Source organism: Bos javanicus, chromosome 27, assembly GCF_032452875.1.
Source record: "Bos javanicus breed banteng chromosome 27, ARS-OSU_banteng_1.0, whole genome shotgun sequence".
Taxonomy (NCBI): Eukaryota; Metazoa; Chordata; class Mammalia; order Artiodactyla; family Bovidae; genus Bos; species Bos javanicus.
Genome location: NC_083894.1, coordinates 42221295 through 42240816, shown reverse-complemented (window position 1 = coordinate 42240816; position 19522 = coordinate 42221295). Strand labels below are relative to the sequence as shown.

The 19522-nt window shown below is 46.6% G+C and overlaps 1 protein-coding gene across 2 annotated transcripts in view; it reads left to right on the top strand.

The window, feature by feature from the left end:
• The window catches only part of UBE2E2 (ubiquitin conjugating enzyme E2 E2), a 372646-nt gene extending 358512 nt beyond the window's left edge, over positions 1 to 14134 (top strand). For both annotated transcript variants that reach the window (XM_061404726.1, XM_061404727.1), the window contains one exon: positions 13781 to 14134. In XM_061404726.1, the coding sequence (XP_061260710.1) occupies positions 13781 to 13878 (98 nt within the window). In that variant the 3' untranslated portion in view covers positions 13879 to 14134. The remainder of the gene's footprint in view (positions 1 to 13780) is intronic.
• Positions 14135 to 19522: the final 5388 nt, after the last annotated feature.

Here is a 19522-nt window from a genome sequence, read left to right as displayed (position 1 = left end):
GAAACGTCCAGGATAGGCAAATACGTAGAGACAGAAAGAGGAGTGGACCCCTCGGGCTGGAGGATATGGAGGTACAGGATGCACCTTTGGGATCTTTGGGAAATGAAAATGTTCTAAAGTGGGTTATGGCTGCGGTCGTGTCCCGCTGTGAATGTACTAACGGCCACTGAAGTGTGCGCATGAAATGGGTTGATTATATGGTATGTGAATTACATGTCAGTAAAGCTGCTTTTTAAAAAATTTAGCTTTGACATCTCAGCATCGTGGACTCCTTCCTACTTGTTGCAGCCACAGCTCTTTTGCAGAGGTGGGAAAGTAACGTGAATCTCCGGTGTCTTAAGTCCAGCACTGTAAGGATATTTTCTGAGAGTTCATTAGGAATTATTGCCTAACTAAGCCTGGAATTGCAATCCAATAGCTTCTCAGTGGGAATGGACCGTCTGTGCTGCTGGGTGGATGAGCCTATGCTAACAGACGCTTTCCATTTCAAAACACACATTGATTTAGGGTACGTGGCTCTGCTGTGTGGCCTGAGAGAACAAGTTTTGCTGTATTGAGAAACATTTTATCAACAGTATACTTCAGGTTATAGCGGTGTATTTGTGGAGCCGACTCAGGGGGCATCAATACAGAATGGCTTTAATTTTCTGCAGTCTCTGCCTTAGGCCAGGTTTTGTCGAATTTTGCTTTTGCATCCCTTAACAGTATTTAGCAGCATTCGGATCACTTCCAGGTAGTAGACCATCAGTCTGGTCCATCTTTAAAGTCTCCTGTCTTGCTGATTTAAATCTGATTCCATTTCCCCTCCGTGAGGATGGAGCAGGTCTGGTTCTGACCCCTCCTCTCTCCCTTCCCAAGGCCTGACTCCTAGGCTGTGGGGCAGAGAGAGGATGAGCACAGGTCTGTTTACCTAGGGCCACGCTTCTTTGACAAGCAGCCTCCTGCCGTCCATACCTTCTGATGACACATGTCAAAATGCTGCTTCTTGTGGGTCGTGGAAGGCCTCAGTTTCCAGGCACCTGGTGTGAAAACTAGCCGCCCTGGCCCAGCTTCCCCGGCCAAGCCCTTCCCCACGGGCACTGGGGACTTTTTAAAACGGTGGGGGGCAGAAGTGGAGTGATGTCACATGCTTGAGTACATACCTGTTTATTATACACTCACTAATGTGAAGTGGACGCAATTCGCAGATAGTAAAAAATACAGTACTCTTTAGTGCAAATCGCATGTAGCCAAAGGCCTCTGGGGATTTTTACAGCGTGCGTGTGTGCTCAGTCGCGACCGGGGTCTTTTGCAACCCCTGGACTGTAGCCCGCCAGGCTTCACTGTCTTTGGAATTCTCCAGGCAAGAACACGGGAGTGGGTGGCCATTTCCTTCTCCAGGGGATCTTCCCAACCCAGGGATCGATCAAAGCCTCATCTCTTACTCTCCTGCATTGGCAGGTGAATTCTTCACCAATGTACCACCTGGGAGTCCCTGGTTTTTGCAGCTGTAACTGACAAAAGAGAGTAGTTCTAACATGGATGTTGGGTAATATTTTAAGTTAGGAACTAAGGCCAAAGTTAGACAAAGAAGGTGTCGGAGCCCCACCTGTTAGCCTTGCCGCGTGCCTCACGGGGGCAAGGCGCACGGCAGCGTGCCTTGTTCTTCTGCCAGACAGATAGAGGGGACTTGTGAAAACACTCTGGGGGCCAATAATGATAACGGTAAAAGAATTAAGAAATGATGAGTTTTAAGTATTGATTACCCTGATAAGTCATTTAATTGCAACTTTATATCACTTAATTTTTGAGAATGGCTGTTTCATTTTCTAAAAATTTAAACACTGGCTGGCCAGCCGGCTCCAGAATCCCACCGCCCTCCCACAAAGCATCCTCCGAAAAGCCTCTGGGCTCTGGGCCCCTCTCCTGGGGGCACACCCCTGATCAGATGCAGGGATGCTGGAGACCTCCACCTCGGCGCTCCGGGGGGTGCTCCTCACACCCGCCGGCCGACGTAAACCCCCGGCCGGGGACGGCACTTCAGAGCCTCCTGCTCACGGGCGCCCGGCTTCACTGGTGGCACCTTCCTCGCTGGTGGTACCGAGCACAAGCTCACGCGCCCGACAGAGAGAGAGGGTCAGACACACTGAACAGCAAACACCGGAGTTTGCAGCAGAGACAGATCTACTGCAGGGCCATGCGGGGGAGCGGTGGCTCATGCCCCCAGACCCCGAGCTCCCAGAAGCGGTTCAGCAAAGTATCAAAGACCAGGGGAGGGAGGCGCAGGGCTGATTGTTGCAGACTTCTTGGTATCAGAGTCCTTGGCTCTTGCAGCTGTCCACATCGGTGAGGTCCCGTGTCCCTACAAACCTCCCACATGACAGATGATATTCTCTGTCATGAATGTAGCCTTTTATCCCTGTGTGAATGGAAGTGTTACCCCTTCAAGGTCGGAGCCTTGAGAAGGGGCTCTGCCTCAGGCTCTGCACAACATTCCTAACTCAAACACAAGCAATAGAATAATACAAAGGTTAAAGTAAAAGAACAGATGTAGTATGGAGTCGGATTTGTTCTTCCCAATTGCAGTGGCTTCAAGAGGAAAAAGCCTTCTTCCAGTTTGGTGGTAGGAGGAGGGGACACAGGGGTGCTGACCTCCGCACCCTGCACTGCACTCCCGGCAGGTTAGCGTCGCGTGCCCCCAGACCCCCTCCTCTCCTGAAGGCCCCCTTCTCCTCCCGCAGACCCCCTCCTCCTCTCCCACAGACCCTCTCCTCCTCTCCCACAGACCCCCTTCTTCTCCCACAGACCCCCTTCTCTCCTCCTGCAGACCCCCTCCTCCTCCCGCAGACCCCCTTCTCTCCTCTCCTGCAGACCCCCTTCTCCTCCCGCAGACCCCCTTCTCCTCCCACAGACCGCCTTCTCTCCTCCTGCAGATCCCCTCCTCCTCCCACAGACCCCCTCCTCCTCTCCCGCAGACCCCCTCCTCCTCTCCCGCAGACCCCCTTCTCTCCTCCTGCAGACCCCCTCCTCCTCCCGCAGACCCCCTTCTCTCCTCTCTTGCAGACCCCCTCCTCCTCCCGCAGACCCCCTTCTCCTCCCACAGACCCCCTTCTCTCCTCCTGCAGATCCCCTCCTCCTCCCACAGACCCCCTTCTCTCCTCTTCCACAGACCCCCTTCTCCTCCCGCAGACCCCCTCCTTCTCTCCCGCACTGTCTGGTAGACTTCTGGGCCCTGCAGAGCCCGCTCGTCTTCCCTGAGCACGTCCTGTGAAGACACATGTCCCTGTAGGAGCTGGGGCCCTTGGATCCTCTTTTAGGATCACTGGGTACTAATTTTGGGGTAATGACACATCTTGCTAGACTTGTATGACGCTTTGTGTGGCATTCTCAAAGTCAAATCTAGTTGGATCGCAGCCACCACTTGGTTCAAATCATAGCCATGATGATTTTCTCCCTAAATTATTTTATGAACCCCACCCCACCACACACATGATACAGATATATACACATACATATCTATAGATACATATGTGTAGACAGATAGATGGGCTTCCCTGGGGGCTCCGTGGTAAAAAAATCTGCCTGCCAGTGCAAGAGATGCAAATTCAATGCCTGGGTCGGGAAGATCCCCTGGAGAGGAAATGGCAACCCACTCCAGTATTCTTGCCTGGAAAATCCCATGGGCAGAGGAGCCTGGCGGGCTACAGTCCACGGGGTCACAAAAGAGTCTGACGTGACTTGGCAAGTAAACAGCAGCAACAAATATATATTCTTTAAATATATATATATATATATGTATCTATATGTATCTTTCCAAGGATCTTAACAACCTTCTGGTCTGAGTTAGGCCTGTAATTAATAGTCTGGTTTTCCCACATTCTAAAGTATGAAAACTTTAACTTTGCCCTACTCACTTGATGCTTAATTAGTAGACCCTGAGGAATTCAGATAGCCCTAAATCTTGATAACATTCTTCAAAGAGACCTGAAAAATTCCTGTACCCCCAGGGGAAATAGCTTTAATTGCTCCAAGTCTTAACCTCAAGATTATAGTTCTCCAAATGAAACGCAAGTGAAGGAAAGAAATGAGGAAGGCTAGGAAGTTATCCTGCCAGGTATCAAGCATACCATTAAAGTGTAACAAGGAAAACAGGAGTAAATAAAGCAAGAGGCAGATTAATTGGATGAAGGAATATTGAGCACAGAAGCAGGCCCGGACACTTACGGGAATCGTGTGTGTGATAAAACCAGCATTACACAAACAGCTACTATCTGTAAATACGGGAGAATATTCTAGAATACTGGAGTGAGTGGAGAAAGCCTGCTAGTACACATGATATCACGCTAAAAAATATTTAAGAAAGACTGACTTATTTAAGTACTGAAGGACTTTACCCTTGTGTGACAAGAGACGCTGTGCACCGGGTTAGAGGACAGACGCTTTGGAGAAAGTATTTCCTCCACATGTAATAGATAAACAATATTTCCCTTAGAGGTGGGCTGAACTTATTTTGGCTGAATGCTAAATAACCAGTGTTAAAAAAATCAATGAACAGCTTAAGCCAAGGGTGAACGTTCCCCCCATATAATGATCTTCTGAAAAAGAAGAATAAATATGAAATTTTATCTTAAGAATCTAAGTAATCTTACAGTATTATTATTGAAAATTGGAGGGGATTCCCCAGCGGTCGGATGGTTAGGGCTCCGTGCTTCCCCTGCTGGAGGCCCGTGTCAGGAAACTATGATCCCACAAGCCTCGTGACGTGGCCAAAAGAAATTTTTTTTTTAATTCATAGAAAATTAGATATGTTTTTAAAGTTTGTCATAACGACGTCACTGTGTCATTTCTTGGCACTACCATCTTCTAGGCGACTCTTCTGCACGTGTACAAGATTTCGATGTTTTCGCCTGACGAAAAGGATAGATTTCTTCTTCTGTCTATTCCAGTGTGATTACTGTTAGTGGGGCTTTTGCTATCAGATTGGTGCAGTTTCCTTTTTCTCTAACAGTAGCACAAAGGTAGAGACCTAAAGATCTGGCTGACGGTGATCACCGTGAAGTGTCTTTGAAGTCCCCCCACAAACTGAAGCCGTGCGCAGCATGTCTAAAGCCAGTGTCCCCTGAATATTTGAGAAGCCCCCAGAAGATTTTTGCACTTGTATTTCTTATTGCTTGCTTCACTTCCTGCTTCCCACAGTCCCTGGACGCGCGGCTTCCTCTGCCGGCAGCCACCAGTTGTTGCCAAGGGTGGCGGAGTCTGCCGGGCACCATCGTGCAGCGTCTGCTGTGCCAGGAGACTTTTCCGTAGATCACTGCTCATCCATCTCACTGGGAACATTTGTACTGAGGACATGTGAAGAGAATTCCAGGTCTTTTCCTTATATGTCACATGGTTTGTCTTTGACTGAAAAAGATTTTCAGTCCCAAGTTACATTCATCATGCTTACCAGTATTCTAATTACCAGTATTCAGATATTAGCAATAAGCCCAAATGATGGTTTTGTTTACTAAGTATGATAGCAACCTGATCTTTGATCTCCACAAGTTCAGCAAATCTCAAAATAACATCAAAGAGGCATTTGTCGGTTTAATCTTCCAAAAACTAAAGCAGTTTTGACTTTTGAATACTGAAGCCAAAGCTGACCTTAAGTACATGCTTAATATTTATAATATATAAAATATGCCTTCACATCAGTAAAGAAAAAATGGACAAAAAACATGAAGAAGCACATCACAGGAGAAGAAATGGAAATGGTGAGCAAACAAGAGAGCATGTTAAAACCTCAGTAGCTATCAGATCAGAGCAAGGCGCAACCGTGACAGGATTTTTGTTTGTTACCTTGACAAAAAAAAAAAAAAAAATATATATATATATATATATATATATATATTAAAGATTGGTAATGCAGTGTTGGTGAGAATATCCAGAAACAGAGTAGACTGTACACCCTTCTTTGAAGGACCTTTTGGTAGTATTCACCAAAAGTTCAAAATCTGTACTCTCTGCTCCAATGTTGTCACCTAGAAGAACCCACCCTCCAGAATGACTCCAATGTGTGCTCAAAATATGTATACAAGATAGTAAAAGTCCTGATAGTGAAAAACCAAACCTAGTCTCAGTGTGCATCAGGAGGGGATAGAAAAATAAATGCTGAATAACTATGCAAGGAATACCCTGTAGGTACTAAAAATAATCAGCTCAATCTATTTGTGCTATCAGAGAAACACAACTTGTGTATTGGCCCAGAGGAGAATGCAAGCTGCAGAATCATGTGATTCCCACTGGGTTTAAATATAAGTAAAGAAAAAAGTCTAGAGCAATGAGCATCCAACCGTTAACAGTGGTCACCTTGAGATGGGAAAGATACAGAGATGGAGGGGAAGTGAAGGGAAGAAGAGAGTGTGCTTTACATCATATGTGTTTCTTTATTTCTTGAATATACTAAAATGAGCATAAGTTACTTTTTAATTTCATAAAAGATTTAAATAAATCCAGGCTAGACCAAACCATGGAAGAAAAGTCCCCTGAAAGACACAAAAATGAGCTAGACCTCATTGTAATGCTGACCTACAGAAAGGCTCCGGTGACTTGGTGAGTAGTAGCTGAAGGAATAAATGTTCATCCTGGGGATCATGGAACAGCGGGAGGAGCAGCAGTTTGTAGCCAGCAAGAATCCAAGAAATGGCAAAGCACAAACCACAAATTTCAATAATAAAGTTTAAGAAAACAACCACCAGGGCTTCCCTGGTGGCTCAGTGGTAAAGAATCCATCTGCCAATGGAGGGGACATGGGTTCAATCCCTAGTCTGGGAAGACGCCATGTGCCGTGGAGCAGCTAAGCTGAGCCTGCGCTCCGGAGCCCACGCACGGCCACGAAGGGCAGCCCCTGCTCGCAGCAACTAGAGACACCCCTGAGCAGCGATGAAGACCCAGTCCAGGGAAAATAAATGACTGCATACTAAAACCAAAACAGCCAGGAGGAAGATGAAAGCAAAGCTGCTGGACTGTCTTCCAGGGCCCCTTTCCTGACTTGCTAACCATGTGTGGAGAAGAACGTTCTGTGATGAGCCAGCACATAAGGCCAGTGTGACAAAGGGGACACCTGCCTCACGGAGTCACTGCTCTTTCTGGCTGTTATTTTTGTGTGTTCCTTCCTTGTCCTCTATCCATTCATACATCCTCACAGAGATACGGTGTTAACAAGCAAGAAGCGGAGACAGAGGAACGGGGCAGGGTCCCATGAGGGCAGCAGTCTGCTTAGCAACCTCCCTAGGACCTGGAACATAGTAGGGCCTCAGCAGTGACAGTTGTCTGGAGCAAATGTGTGGGTTGCCCTCCAGTGGGAATTGTGGATCTTTGCTAAACAAGCAACTGAAAAGTGGTATTCTCAGTGCAGTGATAGAGGTATGGACGGACCAGACAGAAATGGGGCACAGACGCCTGCTACGAAGCCCCTAGACACATCCCTGAGCAGGCTCCGTCTGAGCTAAAATTTGAGACGTTCACAGAAGCCCACCAGACAGAGGAAGTCAGAGAAGCAAAGTGCAGAGAGCCGTGAGCGAGCGGGGCCTATTGGAGAAGCTGCGAGTCCGCTGATTGCGGGTTACAGCATGGGATGGGGAGGCCAGAAAGATTAGTCTAGATCATGACGTTCTCAGGAGCCGTGCTAAGGGCCTTGCTGGTTTGGGTTGGGTTTGTAATTTGTTTTATTGAAGTATAGTTGACGTGCAGTGTTCTGTTACTGTCTGCAGTATAGCAGCGCCTCAGTTATATGTGCACATTCTTTCTCATCTTCTTTTCCTCTGTGGTTTGGCACAGGACATGGAATGTGGCTCCCTGTGCTGCACAGAAGGACCTTGTTCTGTGTGCATTCTCTCTGCAGGACTTTGCATCTGCTGACCCCAGCCTCCCACCCCATCCCTCCCCCTCCCCCTCCCCCTGGGCAACCATAGGTCTGTTCTTGGTATCTGTGAGTCAGTTTTGTTATTAAGTTCATTGTGTCATATTTCAGATTCCATGTGTAAGGGATATCACACAGTATTTGTCTCTCTCTGACTTATTTCACTAAACGTAATTGTCTCTCTCTGACTTATTTCACTAAACGTAATCCTGTTCATGCCCATCATGTTGCTGCAGATTGCAACATTTCATTCTTTTGCCTCACTAAGTAGTATCCCACTATATATATGTGCCACATCTTCTTTATTCAGTGGACATCTGGGTTGTTTCCATGTCCTGAGTTTTCTGAGTATTGCTGCTATAAACATTGGGGTGCATGGATCTTTTGGAATTATAGTTTCGTCCCAGGAGTGAGACTGCTGGATCACGTGGTAGCTCTATTTTTAGTTTTTTGAGGAGCCTCCGCACCATTTACATTCCCACCAGCAGTGCAGGAGGGCTCCCTTGTCTCCACCCCCTCTCCAGCACGTTCATTATTCCACACCGCACTGTGCTGAATGTGGAATCTTAGTTCTCCCACCAGGGATTGGACCCAGACCCATGGTCAGTGAAAGCATTGAGTCCCAACACTGGACCACTCCAGCATTTATTGTTTGTAGGTTCTTTCAACAGTGGCTATTCTGGCTGGTGTGAGGTGGTACCTCACTGCAGTTTTGATTGGCATTTCTCTAATAATTACATGAAATCCCATGGACAGAGGAGCCTGGTGGGCTATAATCCGTGGGGTCACAAGGGAGTTGGACATGACTTAGTGAGTAAAACAACAACAGTAATTACATGCCAAGGACTTTGGATTTTATCTGAAGAGTGTCTTCAAGAATAATCCTATTTATATTTTTTAAAAGATGCACATGGATATTCATTTGCTGTCCTTATTTTGAAAACAATAGCAGAAATTTTGTGTGTGCCTGACAATGTTTCAGTCCATTGGCTTCTTTTAACAGCTGTGGGGCAGCTCCTGCCATTGCCTTCGTCTTGCAGTTGAGGAAACCAAGGCACCAAGTCCCTTCTCTGACCTGGTGCTGCTATGGGTGGAGCCCAGATACAGAGGCAGGCAGCCTCGACCCAGAGCCCCCCCCCTTTTCCCTTATCCTGGGCTGCTTTTCTTTGTTTCTTTAAGGACATACATGTTTTCTTAAGGAAAGAAAGTCAAAAAAACTTTTTCGCGTGGTTTCTCCCGTACCACCTACCATCCAGGAGAGAATGATCTGGGGCCTTGCGGGTAGAACCCCTCTGCGGCTCAGCCGGCCGCCCGTCCTCCACTGCTCGCCGTCAGCTGCCTCTCGCCCGCTTTGTTCTTCCAGGTGTGTGTAAGTTTATTTTTGGTGGTGCTGGTCCTCGTGGCTGTTGCGGGGTTTCTCTAGCTGCGCGAGTGCAGGTGACTCCAGCCGTGCTGCGCGGGGCTCCCCCTCGGTGGCCTCTCTGGCGTGGCCCACGGGTTCTGGGTGCGCGCTTCGGCGGCTGCAGCTCGTGGGCCCGGAGGCTCCGGCTCCGGCTCCGGAGCCCGGCCGGGCGGTAGTGGCCCTCGGGCTTCCTTGTTCCAGGGCATGTTCGACCTTCCCAGACCAGGAGTCAAGCAAGCCGCGTCCCCCGAGTTGGTAAGCGGGTTCAGTCCGCCGAGCCAGCGGGAGGCCGCCTCCTGCAGTCGGCACCCGCGTCTCCCCGCTCTCCTGGACGGGCTGTGAAGCCTCCCGGTGTCCGGGGTTCCTCGCAGAGGGGGGCCTTCAGACAGGGTCCCAGGGGTTCCCTGAGCCTCTCCCTTCCAGAATCGCAGGAGCGCCTCACGCAGTCCCCGGAAAGGGCTGGGTTGGCGCGCTCAGCCCCCTTAGGCGCCCCCAGCTTTCACTGAGCCGCCCTCTGCGCCTGGCCCTGCGGGGACGCGGAGGTGAGCCCAGGAAGTAGAGAAGGAGCAAAAAGAAGTGGGGCTCCCATCACGAGGGATTTGCTGACTTAAGCCTCCACTCAGGTACTGTTTCATTGCTTCCATTGTGCCAGCAAAAAAAGCGATGGCTGATTTTTACACACAGGCGAGGTGCCGCGGGTTAGGGATCCGGTCCCTAAACCGGATGGCGGAGAAGCGTTCCCTGCCCCCACCCCCGTGCTTTTCCGTTGACCACACCGTGACTCCTGTACGGGGACCCGCTCATACACACCACCCTGCCAGCTAGGAGAATCGAGTGCTTACCATCACCTCACCCTGTGCTGTGAGCCGAGCCAAGTGTGAACACACTCCTCTTCTCAGAAATTCAGACAAATAGTGAATGAAAGAGCAGACGATGCAGGAGACTTAAATTTCACTTTACTCATTCATGGATGAACTTTGTGGGTTTTCTTTAGTAAAGAGGAAGACTGACAGGTGATCATCTCAGAGATTGATAGAGACTTGGGAAAGCAGTAGCAGTCTAGAAGCCAAAATGATGGGGAAATTTTCCTTCTGTTGTAAAAAGGAATTGATAGAGAAACAAGGTTGAGTAATTTATGTTTGGAGACTGTTATTTCATCCCTGGTGTAGCTCTGTCCATGAAATATGAAACCTTACAGCAAGAGTCAATCTTCCCTCAGGTCATGATTATAAATATACTGTACAAGGAGTATCTTATTCCTCCAAATGCACTGCAGTTGTCATGGACACACATTTATTGCCTAGTTTCATTTGGTTACTTGTAGTCTTAACTGTCTTCTGTTCAGCAAAATATTTTAGCATTGAACTGTTTGATAACACATGATTTTAAAATTTCATTTTATACTTTTATTCCTTCATTAATACTTTTAAGATTTGCATAAATTTACAAAGATGCACACACAATAATATTCTTCACAGCATTGTTTATTAAGCAAAAAAAAAAAAAAAAAGTAGAAAGAACCCATATATCTCTAAACAGGAAATTGATTTTTAATTCAGATTAATATTTTAAATGTTGCGGACTTCCCTGGTGGCTCAGTGGTTAAGAATCAGCCTGCCAATAGAGGAGACACACAGGTTCAATCCCTGGTCTGGGTGGATCCACATGCTGCTGAGCAGCTAAACCCGCCACCACAACCCCTGAGCCTGTGCTCTAGAGCCTGGGGGCGTAACTACTGAGCCCAGTGCTAGAACCTGCACTCAGCAACAAGAGGAGCCACCTCAGTGCGAAGCCTGCACGCTGCTGCTCTCTGCAGCTAGAGAAATCAGTGAAGACCCAGCGAAGCCAAAACTAAAAGGAATCAATTAATTAATGCCTTTTAAAAGTTTACAAAAAGTAAATAAATAAGATGATGCACAGGGAATATAATAACTTTGTATGGAGTCTAATCTATAAAAATACTAAATTACTATGTTGTACGCCTGAACCTAACATAGTAATATTGACATGTCAGTTACACTTGAATTAAAAAAAATAAAAATGATGAGGTAGGATGTAATTCCTGAAACAGAAAGTTATTCACCATATAATGAGTTTTTTTAAAGGTTGCAAAAGCAGACTGACCTTTTTTTTTTTCCTTGTATGTTTGGAAGAGAAGTCTGGAAGACGGAAGTCAGCGTGTTAACAGTGCTTCTTTCAGTGAATTTGCAGCCAGTTTTCACTTACAACTTTCTGTCTTATGTGTTGTGTGAGGTGGCTTTGTAAATTATTATTTTTATATTTAGTATGTATAATTTTGCAGATGGAAAAATATTTCTGTTTTAAAAACTGAGCTCGAAAAGGTGAAAGGAACTCTGAAAGGAATTTACTGCTAATTATTTAAGCATATACAAAAAGAAGTCTGCACAGTGTGAGTGAGGTTTCTTCCTCCTCGGCCCCTGCTGAAATAGTCTGAATGCTCTTCCTCACCCCTGAGCTTCCTGTTCCTCGTCCTTCACCTGTCTCCCTCTCCCTTTGTGAAGGAACAGCGGACTCTTGTTCCCCGTTAGCCCACCCTCCGTGAGGGTGCATTTGCATTAGAACCTTAAAATCACTGCTCATTCTTCTGACTTAAGCCAGTCCTTTACCGTGACCGGTTAAGTGAGGAAGCTCAGATGGCCCTTTTGCACCTCTCTCACGTTGGGTGTATTTAACCAAACAGCCGACTTGACTGGTGTAGACCTGAGCTCTGTCCAGGGCGCCCAAGTTCTTTGCCTTCCCGAAACTGGAACTGGATGATTTGTTTCAAAGGTACAGAAATGGGACTCACACCTCTCTTTGGCCCTTTTTAGACTCTAATATAAAGTCATTACTTTAGTCTGAACTGAAAGACAGTATTTTTTAAGAAGATATCTTGCCAATCCCAGATATTTGTGTCTACATTTGGTACTGCTGGTCTGAGTCATCTTGAACCCTGGCTGGGCTGGTTGAGGTGACAAGTTTCACCCTTTGGGCAGGTGAAAGTCCAGAGTCACAAAGAGCAGGCGGAGAGGCAGACGTTTGTAACAGACCCGTGATAACGAGTCAGTGTAAGAAACTTAACAAGCTTAGCGCAAACCCAAGCAAGCTTAAGGGAAGTTCGTGAAAGCTGAAGCAGTCTTGGGGCTCCCTGGCGGCCCGGTGCTTGGGACTGTGCTTCTGTTGCAGGGGACACGGGTTCAGTCCCTGGTCGGGGAACTAACACCCCACAACTCACTAGGTGAGGCCCCGAGGGAAAAACAGCCCCCTAAAAATGGTGTATTAGTAATGTTAGATCTGTAACAAAATGTTTTTTAAAAGCAGGGGTTTGTTGGGAGGACTTTCAGAGGCTGTTATCGTCAGCTTCCGCAGATTCTGAAAAGGTGGTGCTTCCCTTACACTCTGATTATTGAGAAGCTGTGACATTGAAAGTCTTACTCAGGATTTTCCTCAGGTTACAAGGTTATCAGACTGCAGGCACCCTGCCATCTTCTTTGCTTATTTTTTTTTTATTTATTACCAACTTTTGCTCATTTTTTTCTCTTTTGGTGCTTTCTTATCCACTTGCTCTAATACACACAAATTCTCAACACCAAAAGTACAGGAACTAAAATTCGAAGGGAAATGAAAGAGTGGAGGGAAACCAGTGCCTTCTGGGATCTCCAGAAACCTAAAGGACGTTTTTTCAGTTGCTCTGAATGGTCTTCATTAGCCCTGGATCCTGTCTGAGTGGAGGAGTGTCCCGGGAGCCTGCAGGGAGAAGGGGGCTCCAGCTCCAGGCCTGGAGCCCCCCTCCTTAGGCTGAGCTTCCTCCCGTGGCAGCTCCAGTATGTTCAAGTTTGAGGACGTGGTTAAGTCAGTGAGTTGTCAGCTGTGAGTAACATCCTCACTACTTTTGTAACAGAGAACCCTATGACTTTGATAAGGGCTTCCCTGGTGGCTCAGGCCTTAAAGAATCCACCTGCTCATGCAGGAGACGCAGGTTCGATCCCTGGGTCAGGAAGATCCACTGGAGGAAGAAATGGCAACACATTTCAGTGTTCTTGTCTGGAGAATCCCATGGACAGAGGACCTGGTGGGTTACAGTCCATGAGGCTGCAGAGTGGGACATGGCTGAGCAACTCAAACACACACACACACCCGGCTTGGTAATTCCCAAATACAGAGACACTGTGTCACCCACTCACTAACTTGCTGCTGCCCCCAACCCCAGCAGTAATCAGGGTGGAGACCAGGCTCCGCCCACTCGCATCTTCTCGGGGAAGGAAATGCTCCCTGAAAACCAGGGGGGACGGCGGCAGGTGTCTACCTGCTGGGGCCCGGGGAGCCTTGTCCGGACCGTGACGAGGCGGCGGGGCTGCAGCGATGCGGTCCCGGGCGGGCGGCCCTGCTCCGGGCGGCACGCGGCCTCCAGCCTTTCCGCCCGCGCCCCGACACCCCGTGTCCCCGGCTCCGGGGGGCCGAGCGCTGGCCCGACTGACCTGCCTCTGCTTCCTTTGCAGCTGACCCGCTGGTCGGCAGCATCGCCACACAGTACATGACCAACAGGGCGGAGCACGACCGGATGGCCAGACAGTGGACCAAGCGGTACGCCACATAGCGCCGGCGGCAGCTCCGTGCGGGGCCGCCCGCGCTGCCCGCCGGCTTGTTACCTTTGGAACCGTCTTGCGATGGAGCGTCATCCAGCCCCACTCCTGTTCCTTTGCTCCCACCCCTTCCTGTTTTATTCCCTTTTTAATTTCCATTAACTTGAAAGATCTGGTCTTTTTTTTTAATCCCCCCCTCCACGTGGATGGGAACTTTGGTTTTCAGTGCGAACAATGTGGGATCTGTAATAATAAGAGCTTTCTTACCAAGCTTTGTATTCCTGTGTGGTTTTGTTCCTTACTGTCCATTTTCTTTTGACCCTTCTTCCTTTTCTGTGATCTTCAGGAAGACACGAATTCAGAATTCTATCTCGTTTCTACTTCCATGTAGCGCTTAGGATTAAGTTTTTTGTACTGAAGTCTTTATCGGTGGGTGCATGCTACTGGGAACCAGATTTTGTACAAACGCTTCAATCACAATCACTGTGCATTACTAAAGATTCTGTTTATCACTAGCCTTCTGTCCCCACACCGAAGGCTGCTGGATTGAACAAAATAATATGTATTTTGATTTACTGCAAGTGCTTGTACATTTCTTAGGGACCTGGCGCTTTTGACTGTGGATCAGTTGATGTACACTTGGATTATTAAAGCGCTCAATAAATCACTGTGGCTGATAAATGCACTTCTGATAACCCGGCATTTGCTTTGTATCCTGGTGACCGACACAGCGCTCCGCGCAGTGAGGCTTGCCTAATTCAATTACAGGTTCAAGTGTGTTTTTTCATCTCAAACCTGGGAGGTCCCTTTGCAGTTGAGTTGCCAGCTGAGGAGGTTCCCCAGCTGTCAGTGGCCTGACGATTTTATGGTTGTCTCAGATCACTCTTGTTTCGCGTATTGGCTGGACGTCACTTAAGTACGGACATCTTTTCTGTTACCACCTTCTTGATGCAACAGTTCAAATATGTGACTCCAAAAATAGGCTTCTAGTGAAATTGAGGGCTGGGCTGATCGTTGGGTTAAACCACTTTTGACTTTATTTCTCCCTTCTTTTTCATCTTAAGATGGTTACAGTGATTGCCCTTGGTTTGGAGTTTGTTTTTCCTCTATAGTTTTAGCGGAAAAAGCAAACTCAACTTGTATCAGCCGTGGTCAGCACGTTCAGTGACAAGGTTTGTCTGTCTGGCTTTGACCTTCAGGCTTTTTTAAGTTTGCAGCTACAGGAGGCAGAGGAAACGTGTGTGGTGTGGCTTAAAAACCACACTGCCGTGCTTATTAATATTCAGGTTTCTTTGTGTTGACAAGGCCTGTTGGAAACTCCTGCTTCAGCTAATTACAGTTACAAGCCCACCTTACAGCTCAGTCTCATTTAAGGAACCTCGTTACTGTTAAACAGTAGGATTTACAAGTGTAAGGTATTTACCTCTAAATGTTAATATTTCTGAACTTCAATTTTAGTAACTTTATCAGAAGCATCTTAAACATCTGATTCAGAAGGTGTACTTTCTGTTGCTTTTTAGCAGTTGGAAAGAAATCCTAAAGAAAATGATGTTTAAACACTGTAAATGACACTTTGAAATCAGTGTACTCAAGGATATTTTAATAACCATTTTACCATCCATTGTATTTAAATACAGTTTTCAGCTTACAGAACACCATACAGTTTCTGTTGCAGCTTTTCAAGTCTAGCGAGCATAACCACAGACAGCGTGTATGAATGGGCACGGCTGTGTTCCAATAAAGCTTTATTGACCAGAGCAGTTGGTAGCCAGATTTGGCCCACAAGTTGTAGCCTGTCCCTGCCTGTTACAGACCACCATAGAGGGTGTGAAAAGAATCAGATAACTGTGTGTTTAACATTTCTCTACTTAAAATAATACAAACTTAATTAATATAATACAAGACATTTTTAAAAAATTACCCAGACCGTTTTATTGCCTGCAGTCTTTCTCACCATAAGGTTTTTATGTTGACTTTATTGCTTTAAGTGAAAAAATTCAACCCTAAAAGCATTAAATTCATTTTCACATGAAATTTTATTAAATGGATTTTTGTTACTTTTAACTGATTAAACCAGTCTCATGATATTAATAGTGACTTTTATAGACAGTATTTAAATTCAGTTTGCCTTTCTTCTCTTAAAGCATCAGCTGCATGGAATACACATTTTGATGGTCTCTCCAGTATACTACATCTACATCTCCTGTCTGTCTGTACTTTAGATCATTTAAAAATATGTATTTTTTAGGAGACAGAGATTACAACAATTCTAGTAGGAAATCCTACCAACCACAAATCCGTGTTTGCTATTCCATGAGGCATTTTCAGGTATTATGTCAATTTGATATGAAGAGTTTATAAAACTCCTTTCCTCAGTGTTATGAACTTCAAGTACTTAATGACAAACAAATGTACCTTCCCTTCAAACTCTGAAAGCTGGACAAACTCCAGAGAGACCAAGAAACTTTTAGTTGAGCCTGTTAAGTCTAGATTTCAGATAACATGGTAATTTTACTTGAAATCTATAACAGCAGGCAATACAGTTTTAATAAGTTTTCAGTACTGTTTGTAAAATAAGACTTGGGAGTAGTTTAATAGTCAGAAACCTAAGTAGTTTTGCTAGTAATTATGGAGATAATATTGGCCTTGTACCCTAATATTGTTTAACATTCCAAACCAGTTATTGCTAGTTGTCGTCTTTTGTAGCTTTGTTAAATAAAATGTTGGCAGATCCTTGACTGAGGCAGGACCATTGGTCATTGAGAAAGTAGTTTGAAATGATATTTATTGATCTTAAATCTTTCAGAAGGCTGTGGCCTTAATTTATCCTAAAATTGAAGATAAATAAAGCATTGCTCATTTGTTCTTCTACAAGAATCTACAAGAATTGAAGACAACAAATGCAGTAGTCAATCTTTTCTTCTTATGATGAGAGTGTAAACCCAGAAGTTTATCCTAGAATACTGATTTGGGAATTCGGGAGAAAGGAAGTATTTATTCAGAATGTACTATATGCCAAGCCATGTGTTACCTAATAAAACCTCAGCCCAGCTTTGGAGGGTGCAGGTGGCTATCATAATCTGAACATTTGTAACCCCAAAAAATTCCTGAGTTGAAATCCTAAGTCCCAAGGCGATGATATTATGAGGTGGGGTTTTTAAGAGGATATTAGGTCAAAAGGGTGGGGCTCTTGTGATTGGGATTAGTGCTCTTATAAAAGAGACCCCAGACAGCTCCCAAGCCCCATTCCATCACGTGAAGACACAGTGAGATGCTGCAGTCTCGCCGGGAGAGGGCCTCCACTGGAACCCAGCACCTGTTGGCACTTGGTCTCAGGCTTCCAGCCTCCAGAACTGTGAGCAGTGCATTTCTGTTGCTTATGAGCCACCTGGCCTGTGGCTTGTGTAGCAGCCTGAACAGAGTCAGACCGTGGCCCCACGTCACGCACAGCTAACAAAGTACCACAGTGAGATTCCCACCCAGGCTTGACAGCAGAGCCCCTCCTGTCGACCACCAAGCCCAACACGCCTCTCTTCTAACCACGGAGCCATACTGGAGAGATAACTGGCCTCATTCAGTCTTACAGTCTGCACAGTTTGACCACGGAGCCATACTGGAGAGATAACTGGCCTCATTCAGTCTTACAGTCTGCACAGTTTGGGGCAGTGGGGTGCCATCTTCAGGAAGTGGGAGAAGTTGTTGAAGGAGATGTGGACCTGGTGTCAGATGAGAAATCAAAACGCACTTCCAGTCTTGGAGAGGCTGCTTTATGAACGCCCAGCCCTGGGGAGACGCCACGTGAAACACCCGCCAGTTTCTCTGCATCTCAGCCCTGCAGTGAAAACACTGCTGACTGTTACCAGGCTGGGCAGTTTTTAATGTCTCTACACTTTGTGCTTTAAAAAGTGATACGTTCGTAGACAACAGACTCCTGGCTGCCAAGGTGAAAGGGGTTGAGGGAGGCGTGGGGAGGAGCTTGGGGTTGGCGGACGCAAGCTTTAAATATAGAATGGAGGGACAAGAAGGGCCTACTGCGTGCCACAGAGAACTACATTCAACATCCTGTGATAAACCATAACGGAAAAGAGCATTTTAAAAAGAATGTATACATGTGTAGAACTACATGTGTAGAACTGAATTACTTTGCTGTACAGCAGAAACTGGGCTTTCCCGGTGGCTCAGCAATAAAGAATCTGCTTGCAATGTGGAGGATAGCCCACAATGCAGGAGATGCGGGTTCAGTCCTTGGACTGGGAAGATCCCCTGGAGAAGGAAAATGGCAACCCACTCCAGTATTCTTGCCTGGGAAATCCCATAGACAGAGGAGTCTGGAGGGCTACAGTCCATGCAGTCACAAGAGTTGGACACAACTGAGTGACTACACCATCACCACACCACAGCAGTAACTCACACAATGGTGTAAATCACCTGTGTTTTGCTTAAACTATCAATAAAGCAATAACAGCAGTCCATACTTGAGATCCAACCAGTCCATTCTGAAGGAGATCAGCCCTGGGATTTCTTTGGAAGGAATGATGCTAAAGCTGAAACTCCAGTACTTTGGCCACCTCATGCGAAGAGTTGACTCATTGGAAAAGACTCTGATGCTGGGAGGGATTGGGGGCAGGAGGAGAAGGGGACAACAGAGGATGAGATGGCTGGATGGCATCGCTGACTCAATGAACGTGAGTCTCAGTGAACTCCGGGAGTTGGTGATGGACAGGGAGGCCTGGCGTGCTGCGATTCATGGGGTCGCAAAGAGTTGGACATGACTGAGCGACTGATCTGATTGATCTGATCTGATACTTTATGCAGTCTTTTTTAAAAAAGAAATATGTTTGTAATTAATACAGAAAGCAGTTGAAATTGTACAAAATAGCCCTACAAGAGGATTCTGACCTACACATGTAAACACGTCCCCTCTGTAAGGTTGCAGGCCTGCGGCATGGTCACCCCACACAGGCACCTGGCACCCCGTCCTCGTCCTCAGAGGACGTCTGCTGCAGGCTGAGCACTTCCTGCTGCATAGGATCTGGGAGTTGAGGCCGACATCCAAGGACCTCCTGTGGTAGCCAGCACCTCCCACATCCAGGCTGTCCCGGGGGAGCTCCCGGTCCCCTGGGCCTGGGACATTCTATCTCCTCTTTCACACTCACATTTCACCAGGAGCGCTGACGATGAGCATTAGGGGGTCAGGCTTACCCCAGTTTGGTGGGACTTCCCCTTTAAAACAGAAAGGCCCGTGTCTCAGGGACGCCCTTGGTCTGAGACCCACAGGAGCTTTTGTGCCAGGACTGAATTTAAGCAAAAGTCTTATGTATCACACAGGGCTGGTTGCTTCCACAGAAACACTATTTGAGGAAGCTGCGTTTTACTCAATGTACAGAGATCCTGTTAGAAAAGATGTGCCCTCAATAGAAGCAACCTAGATATCCATCGACAGATGAATGAATAAAGAAGCTGTGGTACATATATGTGATGGGATATTACTCAGCCATAAAAAAAGGAACATGTTTGAGTTGGTTCTAATGAGATGGATGAACCTGGAGCCTATCATTCAAAATGAAGTGAGAAAGAGAAAAACAAATATTAATGCATATATGTGAAATCCAGAAAGTACTGACGATCCTATTTGCAGACATAAAGAACAGACAGGAT